This window comes from Aptenodytes patagonicus, chromosome 3 (assembly GCF_965638725.1).
Source record: "Aptenodytes patagonicus chromosome 3, bAptPat1.pri.cur, whole genome shotgun sequence".
Lineage (NCBI taxonomy): Eukaryota > Metazoa > Chordata > Aves > Sphenisciformes > Spheniscidae > Aptenodytes > Aptenodytes patagonicus.
The window spans coordinates 86,843,404-86,868,421 of NC_134951.1; the positions used below are offsets into that span (position 1 = coordinate 86,843,404).

The window sequence follows — 25,018 nt, forward strand, 5'->3', positions numbered from 1 at the left end:
CCCAGTTTCCCACCTAGCTTTCTTGCAAAAAGCTGAGCATCAACATTGCTGCAAAGCAAGCTTGTCTCATCCTTGGTGGGCTTGGAGAGCTGCTAATCAGGAGCCAACAGAAGAGCACGAATTAGTCAGTCTGCCCACCTTACCATCGCCTGCTTTTCCCAAAATACTCCTTTTCCTGTTTTCTTCCTTCCTAACAACTGAACAAAAATGGAATATTGGCATTAAAAACAAGTGCCTATAATTAATGTAAATGACTTCATCACCTTAGAAGAATCCTAAACCTCCAGTTGTTGGTTTTTTCCATCATCAAAATCGCCACTCCTCTAGGTAGCCTAGTGACTTTCAGACTGCGTTCCACAGAGTACTCCACTGATGCCCATGAGAGGTCACAAAGACAAGCAAGCCTTTTCTCAGCAGGCTTCAGATCACTAAACAGAGGTCTGGAGGAGGTGAAAATCACTGTTTTGTCTATTCTTTCTCCTTCTGCCTCCGTAACAGCCTGCACAGATGGCTTAGTCCTTCCTAGTCAAATCCCCCCCAGCACCACCTGATGAACCCACACACCCAGCCCTCCGATACATACAGAGCTACCGCAGAAAGCTGTGGTAGCCCCTACGTCTGTCTCTCCCTCAGTGTCCCAAGCCGCGTGCTTAATTCTCTGTGTTCAGGCCACATTGGCACTCCCTAGTGCAGGGATCCCCATCACAACACCCAGCAAAGACAGCATGAGGAGGAAATCAAGGTAAGAGCCCCAGCACACGTTTAGCTGAAAAATAACGTGACAGTGCACATTTTCTTAGGGATTCAGAAAATTGATTTGCTAAGGCCGCCAAACAAAAGCTACAGTTTTCTTTCTCCTCATACACTCCTCCTTCTTCATTCATTCAAAAACCTAAACTTTTGCTAACTCATCCAAAGAAGTTTAAGCATGTTATTGTTAAAAGGCAATTCATAAAAGTAAAACTCAACATGAAGTCTTTATGAAATAATGAAGAGGAGTGCTTTGCGTAAGGCCATAAAAAGTACAGTTTACATTTCTTAAATGTTTAGAATCTAATATGCCTCTTTCAGATCTTAATTTGCAAATATTTGGTATTAAACGCAAGGTTATGTAAGGAGAAAGAAGTTTTATTTATAAACACAGATCATTTAGTATTATCAGTGGCTACTAAATAATGAACTCATTAATTATTAGCTAAGGAATTCATTAACTGTCTTCCAGTTCTTAACCAATTCTCTTACAAAGCTCAGAAAATTATTGCTCAAAAAATCAGTGGTCTTCTCTGAAGCCTGATTCTTCAAGAAGGATATTTAGTTTTTAAAAAGATTTTTGAAAAGCTATTTTAAAGACAAAAGTTACCTGTTCTGTTACAGAAGGACGTATTTGAAAGAGAACTTAAGTCTCACTGAACCCTAATAAACCACAAAAATAACCTCAGAAAGCAACGTAAGGAAGACTTTAAACAATAAAGATGTATAAATGCTTCCCCTCCACAAGAACAAAGAGTGTTTCTACACTCGCCTTTGCAAACTGCATCTTCAAAGCTGACGCTACTGCCAAGAGTAACCCATGAGGTCTTTAGCCAGTAAAAGGATGAAGGTAGAATCTGAAATTTGGTCACACAGGATCTCAAGAGATCCACTCAGAGAGATGCTTGATGTGCCACCATTTAAGTAATCTCTGTTAGAACATTTTCAAAGAGGTGATTACTGTTTGCAGTTCATGGGGTTTCTTTGCTTAATTTATTCCCTTTTTAATAATAAAACCAGGCACAATTAATCATTGCGATTGTTTTGCTTTTTTTCGTTTAATAATTTTCTTTCACCAGGCATAGAAAGGAACACTGTAAGACCAAAGGAGTCAGAGTTACATCCTTAATGGACATCTGAGAAGCAAGAAAGAGAAAATCTTAATACAGGGTTCTCTTGCACTACATATTTTTTTAATTTTTATTTAAAAAACCTGCTTGGTGCTCAACAACGGAAGAAAACGTCCCAGGCTACTTCAGGTAAGATTTTGTTATTATTTCCACCAAAATAAATAGTCGGACAGAGGGCTATATTGCTTAAAGAACTTGTTTTTAAATTCAGTTCCCTGAAAATCTATTATGGATAATGATAATTGTCGTGGTTTAACCCCAGCCAGCAACTAAGCCCCACGCAGCCGCTCGCTCACTCCCCCCCGGTGGGATGGGGGAGAGAATCGGAAGGGTAAAAGGGAGAAAACTCCTGGGTTGAGATAAAGACAGTTTAATAGGCAAAGCAAAAGCTGCACACGCAAAGCTAAACAGGGAATTCATTCACTCCTTCCCATGGGCAGGCAGGTGTTCAGCCATCTCCAGGAAAGCAGGGCTCCATCACGCGTAACGGTGACTCGGGAAGACAAAACGCCATCACTCTGAACATCCCCCCCCTTCCTTCTTCTTCCCCCAGCTTTATATGCTGAGCATGATGTCATATGGCATATAATAAGCCTTTGGTCAGTTGGGGTCAGCTGTCCCGGCTGTGTCCCCTCCCAACTTCTTGTGCACCCCCAGCCTTCTCACTAGTGGGGTGGGGTGAGGAGTGGAAAAGGCCTTGACTGTGTGTAAGCACTGCTCAGTAGTAACAAAAACATCCCTGTATCATCAATGCTGTTTCCAGCACAAATCCAAAACACAGCCCCATACCCACTACTGTGAAGAAAATTAACTCTATCCCAGCCAAAACCAGCACAATCATATATCGAAATCTTTCAATGCAAGAAAAACAAATTAATTGAGCTCCTGGTATAAGCACAAAGCTGAACACAGCTATAGTACATCAAGGAGTGCTTGCGTTATTAGTCCTAGGGGCACCTGTAACACGCTAATTTCTTCCAAAGTGAAAGGAGAAATCATTATGGTTGCCCACACAGGATCTGCTGGGCAAATTTCAATTAAATATGGGGTAAGTAAGGCTGTAGGTGAGAAGAGATCTGTTAGATGTCAATTGAAAGGCAAAGCACACACAATGCTGTATCCCAATTAGCAAGAACAGGCACAAAAGAGTCTGAGCGCTGAACCACTGTATAAACTACACAGGATTCACTTTAACGCATTGCTGGCTAGAGTTTCAGTGGGAGACGGGCATCTATTTCTTTAACATCTATCTCACTAACCTCTAAATGGAAATGTAATACAACGGCTTCAACTGTGGCAACCAGTGCACCCTAACAAATCCAGAAATTTTTCAGCCTCCCATCTTTCTAGAACATTTGCCTCTGCCTGGCTATTACAAATATCCCATTTATTACTTACTGGGCACATTTCCCAAAAGACAAAAGATAGATACTTAGAATTGGCTAACTAACAACAAAAAAATCCACCTCCTTATGATAGCAGTTTAACCAAATGGAAATATTGCCATTAAAAACGTATTAGATAAATCTTTTTTTTCTATTCATGCACTTTCTAAAACCAGATCACTAAATTTCCATAATATTCATTACACAGAGTTATTTACAATTGTCTCCAGTGAGCATTTCTTGGGCTACAGGTCATTAAAGAATAAACTATTTATCACAAATATCCCAGATGTGCTATTTGGGCTTTGTGATTAATTACATATAACCACAGTATCCCCTCTGTTTTGTGAATGCAGTAACTAAACAACATTACACGCATCATACATTTTCAAATCTAAAACACAACTGACATTTCCTATTATCACATGTTTTGGTCTTGAGACTTAACATTTATTTTCTTTTCAATATTCATGCTTGTAAAAGCTTGCTTTGCAAAAGCTTGAGCGCAAAAGGGTCATAAGTAAGCTGTAACATAAATTTACCTCTGTATTAATTCTTTTCAACAGAAAAACATATTTGAAATTCTACTTCTGCAGTGACTTCCACTCACCTTAAACCCCCTGTTCTATTGGAAATTAAATTATTGCATTTCTGTCTTTTACCTATCAGTCTAGCAAACAGAAGGTGGTTATGCAAACAGGCAGGGACGAGAACACGGACTGTGTTATATACCGTACAGTCTACGGCAGGAGTGGCATTCACTTTGCTCAAAAAAAGTATCCCTTCCAAGGGGCTGGTTAGGTATTTCGACAAACAAAATCCCCTCCAGATCTGGCTGGCTTACGGGGGGCTCTGCTGAAGAAGTGCAAACCCTTGGTCTTCTCTTAAAATACCTTTCCTTGTACCGACACAAGCGAGCCACCTGCAAGGAGAACCAGGAAAGCATGCCCGCCACCACCAGCCAGAATCGCGATCACACGCTGAGGAAGAAAACCCGCTCAAGGTAGGTCGACAGCTACACCCGCTCCCCGACCCGGCTGCCGAGCGGCCTGACGCCCCAGGAGGTGCACCGGCCGTCAACAAGCTCCTGGTGAAGCCGCCGGCCTGGGAGCTGCCAGGGGCTCAGCACCTCGCAGAGTTCGGCTCTTCCCGGCTGCCGGAACGCCACCCTTCCCAAAACCGCCCAGCGCGGAGCTGCCAGGGGCTCAGCGCCTCGCAGAGTTCGGCTCTTCCCGGCTGCCGGAACGCCACCCTTCCCAAAACCGCCCAGCGCGGAGCTGCCAGGGGCTCAGCGCCTCGCAGAGTTCGGCTCTTCCCGGCTGCCGGAACGCCACCCTTCCCAAAACCGCCCAGCGCGGAGCTGCCAGGGGCTCAGCACCTCGCAGAGTTCGGCTCTTCCCGGCTGCCGGAACGCCACCCTTCCCAAAACCGCCCAGCGCGGAGCTGTGGCAGCACGCGCCCCAGCTTTCGGAGCTGCAAAACCGCTCCACGTCTCCAGGCGGCCGGCGCGCAGAAGGACGGCGACCAACGCCTCGGCTGCGGCGACCGACGGCCACGAGGAGACGCCACCGAATCCCAGATAAAATCATGAAACGGAGTTTGCTCCTGGATGCTTTTTACCAGCACCGCTGGCTCCGTGCCTGCTGGCGCCGCCAGGCTGAGCTCACCGGGCACCCACCCGGCCGGCCCCCAGACTTCTGCTGCTACTTTATCACCCCTGCTACAGGGAAATTTTTCTTCCACCGGGGTAAACCAGCTCTTCTTCCTTGTTTTTATCCTCAGCTCGACTTAGCGACAGAGTCTGTCACGAGAAACCTCTCCGGAGTGGTTTTCGTAAGCCGCGCGCGGTTGCGCACAAGCCAGCGGCACCAAGTATCTCTGGGGTTTTAAATACGCCCTTCGCAAACCCGCGGCTCTCCCTCCTCCGACTGAGAGGCCACAGCGGGGAAAAGCACCCCGGAAGGGCCTGTGGGGGGAACCGCTGCGGACGGCAGGATTTGGGGAGCCCCGGCCCGGCCCGGCCCGGCCCGCGGTGCCGCCGGCAGCTCCGTCCCCACGGCGACCGCGGCCCCGCGCGCGGGGGCGGGACAAGCGTCCCGCCTGCCAATCTCACCCCGGGCCGCCGGGGGCTGCGCCTGCGCACTAGGAAAAGCGCCGCGCCGCTCCGCTCCTCTCCAGCGCGGTACCGCTTCCGGGACCGTGACCTTCGCCGCGCGAGGCCGGGCCGGGCGGGTGAGTGCGGTGCGGGGCCCGGGGCCTTCCCTCCGCTCAGGCACCCCCTTCCCCCGGTGCCTCGGGACCGGGGGCAGGGCGGCGTCGGGCCCCGCTGTGGAAGCGGCGAGGCGCGGTGGGGGTTCGCAGCCGGCCCGGGGCAGCGCCGGGGGCGAGGCGCGCTTGGACAGCCGCCGTTTGCGTTCAGGTCGGTAGCGAAGATGTCGGCGCCAACGATGGAGGAGAGGAAGGCGTGCTGGGGGGCCCGGGACGAGTTCTGGCAGTGCCTGGATAGTCACGGGGACGACGCCTCCAAGTGCGAGAAGCTGCGGCTGTCCTTCGAGGCCCGGTGTCCGCAGCAGTGGGTGAGCAGCCGCCGCTCCGCACGCGTCCCCCTGCCCTCGGCCTCCCGAACAAAGCTTGTACAAACGAAGAGAGCGTTCCTCTGCACGCTGGTAACAGCGTCGACAAGTAATTACGTTCACCTTGTTAACGATGGCAACTCCCGCTTCTTGGACTGCAGAACGCGTGCGGTCTTACGCTTTCTCGTTGGTAACCCTGCGCCCTCGTCAAATGCAACTTGGTTTGCACACTTTCAGTCTTGAGGGGAGATTAAAACTCCTGAGCGGGCCACTGACTGGCCCGGGAACTATGGAAAGTAGCATACAGTATAAAGGGAAAGGAAAATACGATCTCAAAGTTTCAGATAAATACGCAACTATACAGGCTTGTTGTTTAATTAAAAAAAAAAAGTTCTGCAAAATAACTCAGAAGCTTTTAGAAGTGTACAGAAATTACTGCAACTAAAGAAGAAAGGCTAATAAGGAAGGGAGGTGACACACAGGGCTTGCAGTTGCATGGCATCTTAAGACTGGCATCTGATACCTTCTTGTGCATAAAAATACCCTTCTTCATGCGGTATAATTTCACAGTAAACCATCTGCTTACATGTAACTCATTCATGTTGTGCTTTTTAGTTTCCTAAGATTAAGCTTCAATTCTCAACTGTTTTAATAGGCGTTGCCTTTTAGTAACAGTCGTGTCTGAGGGGCTGAACAGCTCCTCTTGGAGCTAGTAGACTGAAGTCAGTTAGAAGAACAGGTACCTTCACAGTTGCTGTACTGACTTACGCTTTGAACACTGCAGTTCTGCCCTACGTCATCTCTAGTGAGGGTGGTTTCATCTGCCAGTGCTTTGCACCGTGCACATCAGTGGCCCTAGGCAATGAATTCAGAGGTCACGTCTGTGACACCACAGAAAAGCCGCTGGATTTATCTTTGTTCACAGCAGTGAAAATAGCAAAGCGATAGACTACTTTTATTAGATGTCCATGGAAGTAATGGGAGCGGTTATGACAGGAAACTGGAGTTCACTTTCAAAATGATAAAAACACCCACAAAAAACAAACACACCCCAGCCCACCTATAGTCTTCTACTTCATCGGAGTGAGAAACTCCCAACTAGTGTATTTAGTTTAAATCCTCCTTAAGTTCAGTGATCAAAGACTGTTTATTCCTTGGTCTTGTGATGCACAAAGCCCCTTCCTCTGCTGGTTTCTTCTGATGAACATCTTTTCTCTTTTTGAACAGGTTAAATACTTCAATAAAAGAAGAGACTTTTTAAAATACAAAAGAAAGCTTGAAACAGAAGGGTATCATCCTCCAGAAGCTGCTGGAAAGTCTTAGGTACTCTGCTTTCAAAATAAATCTAGTGAGGGTAACTATGGAAGGAAGAAGCACGAGAAAGCAACGGGAGCTGCTTGAGCTCAAGAACTGGTAACCTGACTTGTCTCCCTGAAACGCAGGCTGCCTTTCTTGTTGCAAGGTCTCATGTGTCTGCTGAAAAAAAGATGGTCACGGACAGCTTTTTCATCAGTGCAAGTCAAAGAAATATGGCGCAGAGCTGTTCACAAATCTAAGGTTTTGAATGTGTAATTAGTCAAATTGTTTTACAGGAATAAATGATTATTTAAGTGTAATGTACATATTATTCTAAAGAAAACAATAAAATTGTTTTTCAATAAGTGAACCAGTTTTTCCTTTAAAAAAAAGAAAAAAGCCATTCCAGCTTCCCCTCCTTGTCATAAGGAGGTGGTGATATAATGTAATTTGTATCTGTCATTTACCAAGTATTTCTGAGTATTTTAAAATACAGTTTAAGTCAGACATCAGTTTACAAAACCAGGCATTAGAAGACCTAATGCATCCTGTGCATATGATACATAAATTGCATGTTTGCAGTATAGTCCTTCTTTATAAGCAGTAGGAATTTTTACATTAGTGATAACAGTTTTCAATCAGTATCTCTGTTAGAAGTATGGCAGTTATTTATCACGATTCTCACATTATGGCCTTTTGTGTAATTTAGTGTTTGTGATGACCTTACTGATGCAACTCCATTAAAGATACAGGCTGTTTACAGCAGGATTAGTAAACTTGACCATGGAAGGCATTTAAACAAGAGGCAGCACAGGCAATTTTTAATGATGTAAGTGAATTTACCTTGCAAAAATTATATAATCTAGTATATCTAGATGCCGGAGGCATTAAATAAATACTTTACTCTGGCTACGGGAAGTTTTGATTGTGGTTATATAGGAAGGCACCACTTCAAATTCAAGCATGGTCATCACAAAGTAACTGCAGTAAAAATCCTGTGTTTTAGTTTGGGATTGTTCATGGTACTATGCTGATGTTCTAGCAGTAGAAAATCACACACACCACGTGCAATATAAATAGTATTTATTTCCAATGCAACAGTTTTATTTAAGGAGGTAAAGTATTAAGGCATTTAAAAACCAGTCCGAACTACAGAGAACAAAACATGCAAAGCTTAAAGAATCCTCATTCACCCTGAGTTTGCATCTCATCTCTTCAGAATTTCATGTTGTAGCACCATAGTAAGTCACCCAGCTGTACTATAAGGCACAAAACTCTTGGCAGTTATTTTTGTTGTTTTTGCTTGATCACTTGTTGCCTTGTGTACTCCCAAATCAGCAGAGCTCCACTTACATGAACATTGAGTGATCGAATAATACCCTGCTGAGGAATTTCCACACAGACATCCAGGTGGTGAATCAGGTTTGCTGGGATTCCTTCATGTTCATTTCTAGTAAAGAAGAAACAGTAACTTACATCTGGGAAAAGATAGGTGTTACAGAAAGCAGAAGATGCAAAAGTCACAACAGCATCAAAACACCATTTGACAAATGGTGCCTCTGCCCTCAGTATAACTGATGAGGACAAGATTTTTTTTTTTTTTTTAAAAAAAAGCAGTAATACATTATAGATACAAAGAAAACGTGGGAGACCTGACTAAGCTTTGATGTAGGAAAACTGATAGAGCACTTCATCTTTAATTCACTGGTCCAGCAATAGCTGAACCCTCAACGTAAGGGCTCCCTCTCTGCCTTTATTTTGAAACTCTCCTTATATAGCAAAATAAAACAGCTATAGATGAAATGACCAGGGCGTGAAGCTGCTGGCACAGCAGGGAAGCTCAACTGCCCGCTTTACGTTCAATGAGGTCTTGGTATGAGGGCATGTCAAGACTGATGGAAGCCTTGAACTGGAAATGTTTCGCCTCTTCAGAATGAGCACACCAGAAGATACCAAAGGTTATCAGTAATTAAAACTATGCTTTTAATTAGAAGAGAACAAAGTGATTATGAGACCTACATTCTGAAGACAAGCTACATATAAAAAGGTTTGAAAAACAGGTATGTGCGCTCACTTTGTCCTAAAAGGATAGATAGACAGGCCCTTCCTCCTGGTCTCACTCAGTGGCCCTGCAATTCCAGTAGTTTCTGACTTGTAGGCACTTTCCTCTAGATTTCTTGAAGTAGCCTCCCCTTTGTCACATCTGAGGCTTGCCTGATTATAGGAACTGGTTATTGCTTCTCTCTGAAGTTGTCCCAGCCTCTGCTTGTCCTGCAAAAACTTGCTACTTCGTCTTGTGTCTCATCCTTAATTTTTAAAACATCTCCCAGCTATTCATGCTCCCACTCCACTCCGGTCCTCTTCACCAAGTTCAGCAGGGCAAACAGGCAACTCCTTCTCGCTGAGCTCACCGCAGCCTACACACACAGGGCCCCGTATTACTAAAGTGAACAGATGATCTCTCTATCACACCTGGAAAACTATAGTCCGTGCTGTTGCTACCTCCACCCATAAAAAAAAAGGACTTGTAGTATATGGATAGGTTATAAAGTATGAGGAGAAGGATCGTTCAGGGGTAGGTATCAATACCTCCCACTCCTTAGCACACAAAGCCAAGCTCTCCTGTTTCCATAACCACTTCCCATTCTAAAGCCACCTTTACCAGTGTCACTTGGTTTTCATATGACCAAACTCTGACTAGTAGAAGGGATGGACTGCAAGAGGTAGATTTACAAAAAAGCATGTGTTCTTACCCCAGCAATAACAGGGACTTCTCTGGGAAGCAATATTCTGTAAGATCAAAACTTTTAGCTGTCTGCTCCACACCAATAATAGTGTAGCCTTCCGTTTTTTTCTGCTGTAAATAATCAACAAGCTGAGATGGTTTCACCTGTCCATCAAAAGTAGAGAGAAATATAGAAATACATAAATACTGCCATTTGTAAACTTCTGAAGTTACTGAAAAAAATCAATTGACTTGGACAGTTTAAGATTAATGACTTTTATCCCCAAAGACTCTGTCCATACACATAGCTTATGATTTTAAAAGCTCTTCAGCAATAGCACAAAAGGTTAAATAATGCCACAAAAATGTACTCCACGAATACAATGAACAAAGGCTTTTCTATGCTTCTGACAGCTACAAACCTTACGTGTGAATGTAAGGAGAATCACTCTTGCACAGGGACAAGGTGCATAGTTGTTATTTAACCTGGAATCCCTTCCTAAAACAATACAACAGCCAGTATCGAAGCCGAGTTGCCTTACATGCCTGCGTTACAACTTGTGATAGCTTGCAGTGAAGAATTTCTTGGTTGTCTTCACCCTACTCTCTAAACTGCTTATTTGTATTAAATGCCAATTTCTTCATGCAACAGAAACTCTGTCACCAGTACACTTCTGTACAGAGATTAGGCATGACAACATGTGTCCATCAGCATTCTGTTTTAGGCAAAACACACTACAGCTATCTTGTTCTGAAGAAAAATCTTAATAGGCTGAAAATAAACACTGAGGGGGGGGGGGGGAAAGAAAAATTTGCACAGAATTTTTCAGATGACTTAAACAAAGCTGATCTTGAAAAACAGATTATTATAAAATATCACAAACATATTTTCTACCAAATACTAAACATAGGTTGAAACCCTCATTTTTATAAGCTAGATAATAGGTTCTAAATGCTCAGTACAAGTTAGCTTCAGGCAACCTCAAAGATTATCCCCATGAAGTTAGCAAAAGCAATGGACCAAGCAAGACAAATGGTGTTCAACTTTCATAAATAAACATTAAATTCCAACACACCACTATAAAACACAGAGTAAGATGTAACAATGACAGCTCACATAATCAGTTTATCACAGCAATAAGAAATTAAAAGTATTTTTAAAATTCTTTATGAGGTTGACCCAAAGTTTATTCCAAAATACTCAACATTAAGTCTCAGAGATAACAGCAGGAGCTTGTTAAAAAATTCATTTTGCAAGAGAAAAAAAGTAAGACTCTGAACTACGCATGTGATGAACTGCAAGTGTACAGTACTCTTTTTAGCTATTAAAATGTTTCCATTCACCTCAACAAGGGGGAGCCACTGCTCTGCAGAAACACTAAGATGCTGAAACTGCTTATCCTGTATATAATGAAGGCTGCCGACAACTAGTGCAGATGCCCCAAATATTTCACTTGTACGACATAAACCTACAAACAGAAGAATTAAAGTGATTTTTGTGCAGAAAATAAAACACCAAGCCAGAATATTTTAGCAAGTGAAAAAGGACAAAGCATCCGAAAGAGAAATGATTAAAAATAGAGGACTAAAGTAACCAGTTTCAGGTGCTTCTTACGTCTGTTCCAAGTCACACCCTGTTCCATGTAATTTACCAGAATAAAAAAAAAAATGTTTTGTGACTTAGCAGAAAGATAAAAATTAGAAAAGCACTATGTCTGACAACGTGCTTCTACAATACTAATTACACAAAGTAACAGACCAGTGTAAAAGCCTAGGCAGGGATGGATGGACACATACACGCTTAAGCTCTAAATCCAGTACCTGTTAAATGAAAGGCTTGAGCAAATGACACATTACAGCATTACAATACAAACAGCACCAGCTTGTGGGGTTGTTTTTCATTAACAGTCTCACCACAGACAACAGCAAGCACAATGCAATAAAATATTTGCAGGATTTATTATATCACAGCTTGCACAATATTGTGAAGGAGTACTTAATCAGGAACGGGCACTTTCCTGTCCAACAGTCATGAGAAACTAGTAGCTCTACAAGATTTGGTTTAATTGTTACAGGGAAAAAAAGAAGTAAAAGCGACTTGTTTCCTTTATACACATACAGCTGAAAAACTCAACTGTAACAAAGAATCTAAAAAACAGAAAGAAACTGAGCATGATTTACCGCAAAGTTTTATTTAATTAATGCATGCTATGTGTAAGTACTTTTTTTTTTTCATTAAAATATAACTACAGAAGACCCCTTCTTCTGAAGCAGGTAGTATTTCTTTCGGTTACCATTTTTTTGCAGGATAATAATCTATTTCTCTGAGCAGTACTTATTTCTAATTATCAACATAAGATGAAATTCATTCTTATTATCCAAGTGGGCTCTAAGGTCTAAAATAAAACTTTAAAAATGTGCAGTCAACCTTACCTCCTAAATTGGTAGCTTTATCAATAAGCGAAGCCACCACAATCAGTCTGCTGTTTGATTTTCCGAGTTTAGCAGCACGATCCTGAAACACCATTTCCAGGTCTAAACTAGGAGTACTGTTCTTCCAGGGTATAATCTTTTTCTGAACATCAGCCCATTCGGTCTGGCTATCCGTTTCAACTGAATTTGAACCTATAAAAACATGTATTAGTCATACGGCTACGCACACGGTAGTGAAACTGCTGCTTCTGTAAAGAAGATTATCTAAATGGTAATACTGTAGACACCATTAGTCACCTAGTATTATTTTATGGCACATGCTCTGCTCACATAGATACAAAGCTACTTCAGCAGGATAACATAGAGATCAGATTGAATACAGACATATACAGCTACTACATACAAATAATGATATTTAATATAGATTAGCTACATTTTACCCATGTCTTGCTGAGACCAGTCACTTGGTTTCAGATCAAGAAGTTCCATTCGAGAATGATACCACTGAAATGTTGGTGGCAAAGGAACGTCAGTGAATCTGTCAAATTTATCGAGTGAGATCCATTCATCTTCAGCAAGTTCCGACAGGCGGGGAAGAGCGTAAAATATTGTCTGCAATGTAACACAGTGTTATTAGCAGAGCCACTAAAGCAAGCAAAACAGATAATAAAGTAACCTCTGGTAATTTTATTGCACACATCTTTTATCTAGTATTCTATGATTTTAATCCTTGTTTTTCTTGGCACTTGATATAACTTACTAATATATCTCTCAATATTCATCACTTTACATATAGTGATATCCCAAACTTTCACAAATCTAGTCCCTTTCCCTCTCTGATTAGACCTTTTTTAAGGATCCACATTGATTACTGTTCTGAAATTCTAGAATACCAAAGAATTACTGCTACGCTTTTCATCACAGAGGTCTTGTGAAAATATTTTACATGTAACACTAAAGAGTTTTCAGATGCCCTTATGAACTTCTAGTAAAGAATGCGGATTGATTTGATGTCAAAAGGAATATAGTCAAAAAGCATTAAAATGTAGTGGTAAATCCAACTCAGCGCTACCAATACAGCTAACCACAATCTATCAAAGAGGAACACACCCTAAAGGAAAGGCTGAATAAGACGAAGAGTTTAAAACCCAGACATTTTGTTTATCCCAATGCACCCTCAAGATGAAGGTGAAGATGCACCCCGAATACATTTAAATACTTAACAAGTATTAGCCTTGCTTTTTTTTTTTCCTTCTTCCTTGTTCAGGATTTTCACTTCCCAATTTTTCTAAGTCATATCTAGCATATTTAAGTGTTCATAAAAATATTTCACGGAACATCAGTTAAAAAAAAAGAAAAAAATTCCTTCTCTGAAAGGTGGCACTGTTTGTGCCAGAACACATGTACCCCTTTTCACATTCATGTTTATCTTCTATTTTCAGCTTAGTTCCTCTATCTCTTATTTTTATCTGCACCCTTTTTTTTGCCTGCCTTGCCTTGGCGTTTATTCAGCTCTCAGTTATTTAAGCTATGGCAAAAAGGATAGCTGAAAAAGATGCTCTAGGAGTTATGTATCTGTATCCCGTTCACATTAAACAACAATTTAGTTAAGTAACCTCAAGTCACTTCTAAGAACAGGAGAGGTCTCAAAAATCCTAACAAACTACATGTGATTAAGTAGATGCTCTTCAGTTATTACAAGTAACTTTTCCAGCCACAAATACAAAACCTGATTAACTCCCACACAGATGGGCACATTCATCACACAACTCTTCTTGAATGACCTAGGTTTTTAACACAGTATTAATTAAAGAATTAAGCTGCAGTCTTAGTCTAAAATCCATCACAATTTAGGTGAAGGAAGTTTTCAGAGTTTTAAATGAGTAATAGTTGATCATTATTCATCCTACATTAGAACATACAGAGAAAGTTAAAAATATAGTTGTAAAACTACGCAAATACAATGATCAGCAATAGTCTCGGACTTGCCTCTAGACTATAATCCTCCAGTGGATGAAATGTTGCAAAGAAGAAATGATCTTGGATTCGCTGCCAGTTCCTTCTAGCATTCCTGCAATTGCATAAAGTAATGGAAGATGCACAAAAAAAGGCAACATACTGGATTTTTTTTTTTTTAAAATTGTCAAATTGGAATAAGGCAACCTGATTGGATTTACTATATACTGTATGGGAAAGAAAATACTTCAACAATTAAGTAAGGACCCATTAAAAAAAAAGAAACAACAAACCCACCCCCCACAAAAAACCCAGCATTCAGGAAATAAGTTTTATTTATGTTTCAAAAAGGCCCATAACATGTCTCCGAATTCTATTATCGAAAGAAGGAAGTTTCACAAGAAAGGGTATCCCATCTAGGTCTCTGAAGGAAACTGAGTGTTAGCCTATGGTTCAGTGACAACTTTTAGCTGTCAAAAAAAAAAAGCAGCAGACTCCTCCTCTGCTCTCTGCTACTTTTTTCCATCCCATGTATTGACATGGGTGATTTAACAGTGACTCTGATCGAAGAAATGAATACTAATGTTTTTAAAAAAAAAAAAGCCTGTCAGCAGCAGTCCCAAGTTTATGTTGGCTGACAACACTGTCAGAAATTCTAAATAATTTTAAATAGCTCCTAAAAACAGAGCTAAAAAAAAGCATACAAACACACAGATAGTACAAAATTTCACTGAATTGTTGTATTTCCAAATCAGTAAGCAGAAAAGCATTTCTGTAAAACTCATTTAATCATCACCCAAAATTAATTTCCCTGTCCATTTTTCTCCCACAGAAGTTTTTTCAAATATTAACACCGAAAACATTTCAGATTTTGTATTTGAGAATTAACTGGTACCATGAAGTTTGGAAGAATGATTTGTATTGCTTCAAAACCCATCACGTAAGAAAAATTAAGCACTCCTGTCTTTTTTTACCGACCCCTAAAGTATGAACACTGTTCAAACATGCCTTGAGTTTTTCCTGTTGTGCTTTCAGACTGTAATGCCACACTGAATTATTAATTCATTTTCTTTGCTGATAATTAAATTTCAATTTCCAAGTCTTGGTTTCTTTTTAAACAGAATTAAACACACACCCACCCACCCCCCCAAAAAAAAAACCCAGAGAAATTATCAAGTGCTATTTTAGAAAATTAGACTTGCTGCAAATGGCTCAGAAGAGCAATATTAAGCTGTAAGTCTGAAAAATGCTACTAACCCTGTGCCATGCATGTTTTCCACTTGTTGAAGGCTAGATTCAATAACTGGTGTCAGAGCTTCAAATTCTTCCACATGCAACATTCTGCACATACCCCAGATTTTTTTAAGGGCAACTAACGCATAAAGTCGAACACTGAAATTATGGTTGAAACACCACTGCAGAACAACTATGAGGGCTTTCTTCAAAGCCGGCTTCTAAAAAAAAAAAACAAAGATAAAGAATTTTCTTTCATTTACGTTAAGTCTTAACATACCATTTAGAAGTAGAAAAGCAAGAGCAGCCCAAGAAACAGTGGCTTCCTCAAAAACCAGCCTTTCAGAAAGTCCAAAGCTTTAACAGTACACGTATGTGCAAATACAGGCTTCAGAACATGGTCCTGATTTCCGTTCTTCCTCCGCACTAGGGCACGGACCTACAGCCCCACTTGTATTTTGAAAATTAATTTGCTTTAAAAATTGTATTTCTGCATACAAGGAAACCTCTATTAAGTTCTGATTTTCTAGCACTTTAAAAAGCTGATTTTGCAAATGTATGCAAACAGTAAAAAAAAACACACAACAGAAATGCCTGGATTGCTACAGATGTGAAGTAGTTGACCTAATGTAACATCTGACTGTATTTCATCCTCTATTTTAAAGTTCTATAAAAATACTGAGAATTCCAAATAAAGAATTCTAAATGTAATATGGACTAGATATTGCCAAAGAACTCCATATTTGAGTGCTGTTATTCTCTAGAAAGATCACCTTCTTCCAGGTTATCTCTGCCCAATTTCACGCAGATTAAACAAGAGCCGCAAGAAAAACAAACCCAGGTGCATCCACGTATTTAGTTAAAACTGGAGTAGCTATTCTAGAAAAACTCACAGGTAATAAGGCCCTACATATCCAGAACATCTGCCATTTAGCTAATTTACATAAGTCCAATATGTTACAGAGGTGACAGGAAGAGTTAGTGTTTTCCATCTCAAAGGATACCTTAGTAGGAAGTAGGTATTAAAAAGGTTTTGAAAATAGACTGCAAAAATAGTTTTTATTTCAGAAATCCATACACAGTGCAACTGAATAAAGAATGAACACTTTTAGTCAAACTTACCTTCTCTGAGGTATTTTGAAGAACGATGTCCAAGTGTGATAACACCGATAAAAATGTGCAGATGCTTGTTTTAAGCTTTTCTTCATCCTAAAGCAAAGGAGAATGTAACAAGAAACAGGCATATATAAAACATTTTTATACCCTCTAAGTTTTCACAGCATGTTCTGCAGATGCAATATCAACACTATTAAAAAAGTCTACATGTTTCCACAGCAAAATTTACTAAAATATGAAGTTCATATTATTAAGATTTCATTTTTCCTAACATATTATTTGCTTTTTACTAACAGATCAAACAGAACGAAGTATACAGCAGTGTAAATGAGCTAAAATCCAACCTAAATTCACTGTATTACCCTCTCTCCCACCCTGAAAAATCCTAAACCCAATAAAAGCCTTGGGGATTCTTTTCAGTGCTCGTGCTTTTCCATGTCATCACAAATGTGGGTATCGGATGCAGAACGAATAGCCTAGCAGCCGCCTCACCCACACTCTGTACTGGAAGAAATGAGTTTCCACACTTCTGTTCACCACTTCTCTTTATAGATATAGTTCCTATTCATCCATTTTGCTACAGCATTGCACTGTGTGTGCAAGTTCAGCTTATTCTTCAATATGATCCTGACAATCCTTTTCAGAGTCACTGTTTTCCAGGATAGCCTCTGAAAATACAATCTGTATTCCTTTTTCATAAATCTACATGTTTTCTGCTTGCTCCATTTGTTTGAACGGGCCCACTGTGATTCAGTACATTTGTTATCAGCATGAGATCGCTTTGATCCAATAGATTATCATCTACTAAGATGACAGCAATTCCAACTGCCTGAGCTCTTGGAAGGAACCCTGAAATAGGAAAAGGTTACATCCCTTACAGCACTTTTCATCAGTTCAGATAGACATGACAAGCCATCTTTATGCACTTGAAAAAAAGTGTAAGTTGTAAACTGAAAAAGAAATGTTTTTCCCCTACACAGAAAAAGGCAACACGCGCCCCCCCCCCCCCCCAAACCACAGCACACATCACTAGCAAGCAAAGTTGTCTCAGAGCAGTATTAAAAACCTTCCTGGTTCTGGGCAAAAAGGGTCTATATACAGTTTTCCAATTTTTCTATTTAATTCTTGTCCTACTGTTTGGCTTTTAAAAAAACTACAGTAGCAACTAGGCTGTTTGATAAGCAAGAAGACATCTACATTTAACTATTATGAGCAGTGAGCTTCAGCAGAGGCAGCGCCGCAAGCCATGTCTTCCTCTACACCGGAGGAGATGCAAGTACATACATTTTCTACTCAGCCCAAATGTACAATGCTAACAAATTCAAGGATATCAGTAAAGACAATTGATACAGGTCATCTCTTACGGGTAATCACTTAAAGAAGAACCCAAGACATAAAAATGAAATGCTAGCAAGTCAGTTCTTCTCAGTCAACCCTTTCACGACTTTTGGGTACCATAATTCAAACCCTGTCTCCAGTTTTGGAACCACATTACAGAACTCCACTGTGAGAGAAGTCCACCTTAAAAGCTGCAAATTGAATTATGCCTTATGTAAGTCATGTTCCCACTGACAAACAAGATGCATAAGACAAAAGCTGGGTGTGGAAACCACAAGTGACTCTGCAGCATCTTCCCAAACTCAGAATCTAGGGCATCCATGTGTTCCTGACGGCTCTTACATTGGCGACGGCACAGAGAACTCTGACTCACTATGCCAGCTCTACTCTGACCAGAGTAGCACATTGTAAAAGGAAATCTCTCAACTGGAAGAATTCACTTGTCTTCAGCCACTTCTATATGACAGATTTCTAAATGTCTCAGACTATAGTCCAGACTCACTTCTGAGTTAATTTTATCTGCTCAACAACCCACTGCTTCTGAAGGAAAATTGGAATACATAGAAAATGACTTATAGGAAGACAAACTGTACCCTCGTTGTTCAAATTACTCTTCAAGTGAATGCTAAAGTTCTTACTTACATAGCAAAAGCAATCCCAAAATTTATCAAGGAATTGGGGGTATTTATGTAGACTAAAGATAACAATCCATTCTATGAAGTATTTCACAGATGCCTGATTGTTACCAAATCCAGCCTGGAAAACCTTGTCAAGGGTTCCACACAAAAAATTCTGAGAAAACAAAATCAGATAATCATTTAGTATATTGTTAAGAGTTATCTCCATGAAGAAAAAAATTCTGAATAAAAGAATGGTCTCAGCTTTATCATAGTATTAGAAATATTTTTAATACTCAAATGAAAACATTTTAGAACCATCTAATTTCTGTATTATACTTTTCAAATATTTTATTAAGAAGAAGCATTAGCTGAAACTAAAATTTCTCAATTTTCTGAGTGTTCAAAAAGTAGCAACATTTTTACTGAATGAAAAGCTTTAAATCAGATAGTCAGTACAGAGTTTTAGCTAGCTTTAAGAGGAACAATCTAGTCTCCTATAATTCACAAATCCAAGAACCAGTTTTCAGTGACCTCTAGAAACACATCATAAATCTGTGACTTTAGACTGAAAGAATGAAACTACACAAAACTTCTACATCAGCCGCAGAGATTGCATGCCTTTTATACCCTGCTGTAATTTAACATATGCAGTTTGCATGACACCAAATTATTCTTGAAAGTAGGTATTCATTTATTTATTAATTTAAGAATTCATAGTGAAGAGCAATACCTGGTCAAGCTTTGGAAGAAGAACTAAGAGTGTCTGCCATACCCGGTTTTTAATTCTATGCTGTAAAGAGTTTGCATAGTAGCGTGTTCTAGATCTGGATACCAGTTCATCCTAAAAGCAAATTAAAAGGTTTATTACCTATTCTTCCTTTAAAATTGAATACATGGAAATATACTTCACTGTACTGAGAAAGCACCATCTACTGCACAGCTAGTATCAGCATTAAAGTTCGGAAAAATATTTTAATTTCATTTATTTAGAATTAAATTTTTAAGCTTTTCCATGAGAAGTTTGGAAAATTGAAAAAAATATACAAGTCCACTTAGTATTTTACTTAAGAGCACAAAAATGGTAGCTATTAAGACAGCAGAAGATTGAAGAATATACAGCACCTACTGTATACGAACAATTAAAATAGTACTACATAAAATGGAGCACGAAGACTCAAGCTGTCATTTAGATACATAAGAACTAAAGATCCTAAGTGAAGAGACGAGTATGTAAATGAAAACATTTCTACTTTAGTGTCTACATTTAAAAAAATGGGTTTAGTCATGCTATCAATTACATCAGCTTGTAACTACAGCTCTAGTTTTGAGACAGAAATTGATATTCTGCAATAAGATGTTTTATGCGAAAGAAAATAGATGAGATAAATGGTGCTTTACAAAGATTTGACATTCACGTTCTCATATAGCTTAGATTCTTTCCCTAAGTGCTCTCTTTTGGCCTTCAAAATATGTGACACACAAAACTATTTCCTTAACTTTTTAAAAAGAAAATTATTTGGTGATCCAAGTCCTATATTAATAGTAAAATGCAAGTACACTTTATTTTTACATGTTTACACTTCATGTTTAAGCAAGTAAGGAAATAACTTTTAAAGCTCACTTCTCCCACTTGGCCAATCTTGCAACACAAATATTAACTATTTTTCTCCAGTAGTTAATTGACAGGAATGAAAGACCACCCATTTCTTGTTCTTCAGACAAAAGCAGAATTCTATAGTACCAGAATGTATGGGTGATGTTCTGATAGCAGCTGTGGTAATTTACCACTGATTTTACACTACTGCCAATGCATAAGCAGCTATGATATAAATGAAAATCAGACCCCAACCCTTCTCCATTAATCCTATTTATAAAGGTCTTCCAAGGAGACAACAGTGGTCTCAATTCAAGAGGTAGTCTGCAATTGTTAAAGTGAAATATGGTGCTTCGAAATGCAGCCTAAAGGAAGATTCTTAATGGAACAATGGTTACAATTTGGGTAATGTTCCATGAAGTTAGAAAATCCACTAAAAAGAGAAATAAACCCAAAAGACAATTTTTATTATTTTAGTTTGGCTGAATTAACTCCTGTTTCATAACAAAAAAAAGTATACGACTAGGCAAATCTAGATGGGCTATACAAACAACTGTAAATACTTTGTGTTTTAATAATTGTACTAACATTACATTTATATACCAAGAGAAATGAAGTTTACTTTATCAAGCAGTTTGATGAAAATGTCTTCCATAAACGTCTTATGCAAGATATTTGATCCATCCAACAAGCACAGAAATTTAATAGCACAAACCCGAACGTAGTGATCATCTCGATTTGTACTGTAAAATATTAATTAAAAAAATAAGTCAGACATAAAGATAATTCCTGAATTATAAAAAAGCACCAAACATCATCTTGAACAAGTTTTTCTGTAGTGAGACAACATGCAAATACCGAGAACCAAAATTTTAAGGTCTGTTCATCCTTGCTGATGAAGAAAACTAGTGAGTTCCAGACAACCTGCCCCCGTTTCTACCTACGGGTCTTTAATAGCATTGAAGTGTTTAAAATAATTTTCTACAGAAACAGCTGTATCATAAAAAGTTTTTGTAAACTGTAATCTTAAAACAACTAATTTATGCTTACAGTTTTGGTCAAATATTCTAGTTCAAAACAACACTTGATTCCTATTAGTTACTCAGGGACATCTGAAATAATTAATGCCAAGAGTAGAATTAATGACATTACAGGTAACAAAGCATCACACAGCTGCAGACTGTCACAACCAGACATTTGGAAACCAAGAAGCTCTTGGGAGAAAATACAGGGGTATTGAACTAGAAGTGGTAGTAGATTTTTAGAAACTCGGGTTTTAGCAAATACTAACATTTCCCAAAGCACTACGTTAGACTGGTTCCCTGGCTTTCTTCCACTGAGTAAAGGTGGGAGCGAAGCTACAAAAAAAGTTCAATAATCCAGTAGCCAATGTCCCTGTTTCAAAAACTGCAGGCAGAACCTATTGCCAGTATGCAAGCTAAAAAGGCCTACAACCAATGTTAAAGAGCCAAGCTCCAAATCCGGCTGCATTAAAGCCTGAGTTTCTTAACTGTCTTGTCTACAATGACGAGGTACATATCAGCACTCGGTAAAATATCTGCCTCCTAAAAAGTATTACTTTCATGAGGTGAAACAATGAGGAAGTAGTTATTTCACTTCCATTCAGGTTAACAAATGGGATACGTTTTCCTGAAAATACTTAACGTTATTCTAAATTTTGTATTTGAATTATGAACGCAGTGTGATGTATACCCCTTTTACCAATATTTAAGAAGGTTATGAATATACTCATAAGAAGCTGACTTCAAAAACAGCATCTTTCCTATTGTAGCATCAATCGTAATGAAGACACAACTCAGACCAAATATTGTAAGATGTATCCTCAAAAATCATTACCTTTCTGTAACAACATTTGCTGCACATTTTTCTCCAAGATTTTCTATGAAGGCATGCACATCCTGAGTAAGTCTTCACAGATGAAAGAAGACAAAGCAACAAAATTAGCAGAATAGCATACAAAAATTATTTCAATAATTATCTCAAAGTTTAAAAGAAAATGAAGTGCATAAAATTATAACAAATATAATCGCGAAGATTTTTTTTATACCTTTGATCTCTCCTAAATACAGTTCCAAAGACACAAGCCTCAGTGATAAGTTCACAATAATTTCCAGCATTTAAGAAAGCATTTGTCAAGGCACTTCTCTCATCAACAGTGGGAAATACCCAAGATCGACAACAATGACTAAGGACTACATTGAAGACTCCAGTCTTTGTAGTGGACATATCTATGAGCTTGAAAATTATCTGAAAAGAAGAAGATGACAAAATATTCAAAATCTAGTTTTCAGAAGTGTTAGATTTATTAGAATAACATTGCAGTGATATCTATTTTAGCAGGTCTGATCTTCTTCTGCATCCTAGACCTGCTCAGGTTAATGCTGTCTTCAGTCTAGTTACAATTCCCTGATTCTAAGGGCAGGTGAATGGGCAACAATTGGCCCAGTACCCATTTATGTTAACAGAAGACAGCACCGATCTTTGCTTAAACAGATATAACACCAGATGCTTTACATGAATCTCCTGTCAACTGGAACAAATGCACCTGGGCTTACTTCAGTGAGTACAAACCTGGTGTTTTTAATCAATCCTTACCAATTTAGAAAAAAAAAAAATTGAACATTAAACAAAATTTCTTCCACAGGTAGCCGTATCACTAATTCTCTTCTTTAATAAGGATTACACTCATGTTGAAGTTCAAGTTCGTATTTGAGTTAGAGTGGAAAAACATTTACTTTTTTTTTTGAGGGGGACATATTTAAGACCTATGAAACAGCTATCTAGAACTTCTCCAAAAAGGAGAATAAAACAAGAAAAATGGTCCCAAAAAGGGGAAAAATAAAACAAAACAAGAAAAATGGCCCCAAAATTTTCCTTTCCTACTCCCTTCATTAGGCTAAGCGCAAGAGTAAACTTCAGTTACAAAGTAATTTTCTTCTAAGAAATTGCAAGCATTTAGGAGAGGACAGGGAGATTCAGAACGAACAGGTGGGGTTTTTATAAATTCCTTTTTAGACAACATTAATTAGACCTGTCCATGAGAATGGTTTTCCAGAAGGTGTGACAGCTCTTACAAGACAAAGCTTCTTCTCTTCCCTGCTCCAAAATGATACTTTTGATAACATGACAATTCTTTGACAGTAACTCTGTTTTTATAGAGAAAGTTGTTCTGAATTGCTAAGGATTAAAGCACCAAGAAGCTCATGAAGAGCCTAAATTGAAATACTGGAATGCACTCTGAAGAAACGCTTTTTTTTGGGGGGGAGGGGGGGAGAACCTACCCTAGAAACATTTGGTCTTTTTACAAAGAATTCAAACTTTTCTTTTAGTGCAAAGACAGGCATTGTAACTTTCCAAATAATTCCAAAATTCAACTATTGTGTTTCACCCGAGGAGAAGCAGCATGACATTTACTACACATTTCTCAAAATCCTGGAATGCTTTTCAATTGTTTCATTAATACAGTAAAAGTCCAGCACACAAAAAATAAGTTTAAGAAATTTAAGTTCTAGCACAATTAACATTTGAGTAAGTCACAAAGAAAAAGGAAGAAAGCAGCAGAAGAAACGAAGCCCAAGAACACAATGCTCTAGGGCACCTCTGCGGAGGCCTTTCTGGATTTTACCATAGCAATATTCCCTCTTTTGGCTCAAAAATACCCCTTTGTTCCACCCCTTCTAACTATTATTAAAAAGACAGAGTGCACTGTGGTAGACAAAATTAAAATTATGCTTCTGTGACAAATCAGTATCAGGCAGTTCCATTTTTTCTTTCTCTTTAGCTAAAACTATATAGCCATTGCATAAGGGGTCAATGGCAATACAGACTGCCAAGGAGCGGGATAAGAATATACATAAGTAGACACTTGCTTGGGAACTTTATCTTCATTTTCTTATGAAGGGGCAGAAGGTGGCTCGACCAGATGCCCTTTGTTGAGTATAGGAGACCTTCATTACCTCCTTGATGCCTGCTGTCATGGTATGTCCCACTGCAGACAATGGGATAGCTGTCACATAGACTCGAGACTCTCAACATTGGCAAAACACACTTAACTTCAGCGTTAGTATTTTAAGCATTATGCAACGACAGTAATTTAAGAATTTAAACAAATTTTAAGATCAAAGAAAAATAAAAAAAACCTAACTACAGCTCATCAGTTACTACCACACTGAGCATACAATTATCCGTTACAGATATTCATTAAAAGAAAAAGCTAACAGATTCCTAGAACTGAAGAGATATTTTACCATCTTTGCATATGTATCTTATTTTGGCTTGGGTCCACATTAAGACTACAAATGCAAAGTGTTGTCTACTGTTTAAAATAGATGACAGTAACATTCATTTGAAGTTTGCAAAAAGAACAAAGAGAAAATAAATGGGACTATATTTTAAGATACTTAAGGCTAATATGGGGATATCACAGCAATTTTAAATTGCTAGGAAGTGTCCATTTTTCTATATTTTATTAGAAAAAATCATTTTGGAGTGTCTGGACTGAAATTAAGCCAAGACATTTGCTATTATTTACAGTTAGGAGCGTGACACCAGGACAGAGCTATTTATGGTAATTTCAAAGCAAAACTGCAACCCTGCCTAGTATGATTTCTGTGCTAAGTGCAAAGCAGCGCATGAGACCGTAAGTCTAAGCATAGTCTAAGCATACATATATACTGGTAACTTATAATGTATTACTGCTCTGGTAAAAGTCTTGCAGTCATTGTGGACTGTTCTGCACAAACATTTAATTGATGCTCAGAAGCTAAAAAAAACAAAAAACCCAGGAAAGATTATTTAGAAAAGAAACAGAAAACAACTTTGCAGCGTATAAAGCCAAGATGAACTAAC

At 39.2% G+C, this 25,018-nt stretch overlaps 2 protein-coding genes across 4 annotated transcripts in view; one reads left to right on the forward strand and one right to left on the reverse strand.

The window, feature by feature from the left end:
* Positions 1–5,427: 5,427 nt before the first annotated feature.
* COA6 (cytochrome c oxidase assembly factor 6) lies at positions 5,428–7,504 on the forward strand. Of its 2 annotated transcripts, XM_076334132.1 has the most exons (3): positions 5,428–5,497; positions 5,685–5,841; positions 7,066–7,504. In XM_076334132.1, the coding sequence occupies exons 2-3, from the start codon at positions 5,698–5,700 to the stop codon at positions 7,159–7,161; spliced, it is 240 nt and encodes a 79-aa protein (XP_076190247.1). In that variant the 5' UTR covers positions 5,428–5,497; positions 5,685–5,697; the 3' UTR covers positions 7,162–7,504. The 2 variants fall into 2 exon arrangements, with proteins under 2 accessions (XP_076190247.1, XP_076190249.1); XM_076334134.1 differs by lacking the exon at positions 5,428–5,497 and having other exon boundaries at positions 5,627–5,841.
* Positions 7,505–8,200: 696 nt separating this feature from the next.
* The window catches only part of TARBP1 (tRNA guanosine 2 -O-methyltransferase TARBP1), a 41,148-nt gene continuing 24,330 nt past the window's right edge, over positions 8,201–25,018 (reverse strand). The window contains exons 18-30 of one of the 2 annotated variants that reach the window (XM_076334135.1): positions 22,218–22,417; positions 22,007–22,078; positions 20,772–20,892; positions 19,286–19,396; positions 18,578–18,727; positions 16,604–16,690; positions 15,506–15,702; positions 14,282–14,363; positions 12,733–12,904; positions 12,293–12,484; positions 11,204–11,328; positions 9,888–10,024; positions 8,201–8,584 (exon numbers count right to left, since the gene is read on the reverse strand). In XM_076334135.1, coding sequence (XP_076190250.1) covers positions 8,419–8,584; positions 9,888–10,024; positions 11,204–11,328; positions 12,293–12,484; positions 12,733–12,904; positions 14,282–14,363; positions 15,506–15,702; positions 16,604–16,690; positions 18,578–18,727; positions 19,286–19,396; positions 20,772–20,892; positions 22,007–22,078; positions 22,218–22,417 — 1,812 coding nt within the window. In that variant the 3' untranslated portion in view covers positions 8,201–8,418. Of the gene's footprint in view, positions 8,585–9,887; positions 10,025–11,203; positions 11,329–12,292; positions 12,485–12,732; positions 12,905–14,281; positions 14,364–15,505; positions 15,703–16,603; positions 16,691–18,577; positions 18,728–19,285; positions 19,397–20,771; positions 20,893–22,006; positions 22,079–22,217; positions 22,418–25,018 lie in introns of those variants that run through there. The other variant, XM_076334136.1, reaches the window with a different exon arrangement.

Excerpts from the sequence above, each read along its gene's own strand:
- COA6 (XM_076334132.1), top strand. The coding sequence starts at position 5,698 with ATGTCGGCGCCAACGATGGAGGAGAGGAAGGCGTGCTGGGGGGCCCGG. Across the intron at positions 5,842-7,065 it reads CCCGGTGTCCGCAGCAGTGG|GTTAAATACTTCAATAAAAG; the intron begins GTGAGCAGCCGC and ends CTTTTTGAACAG.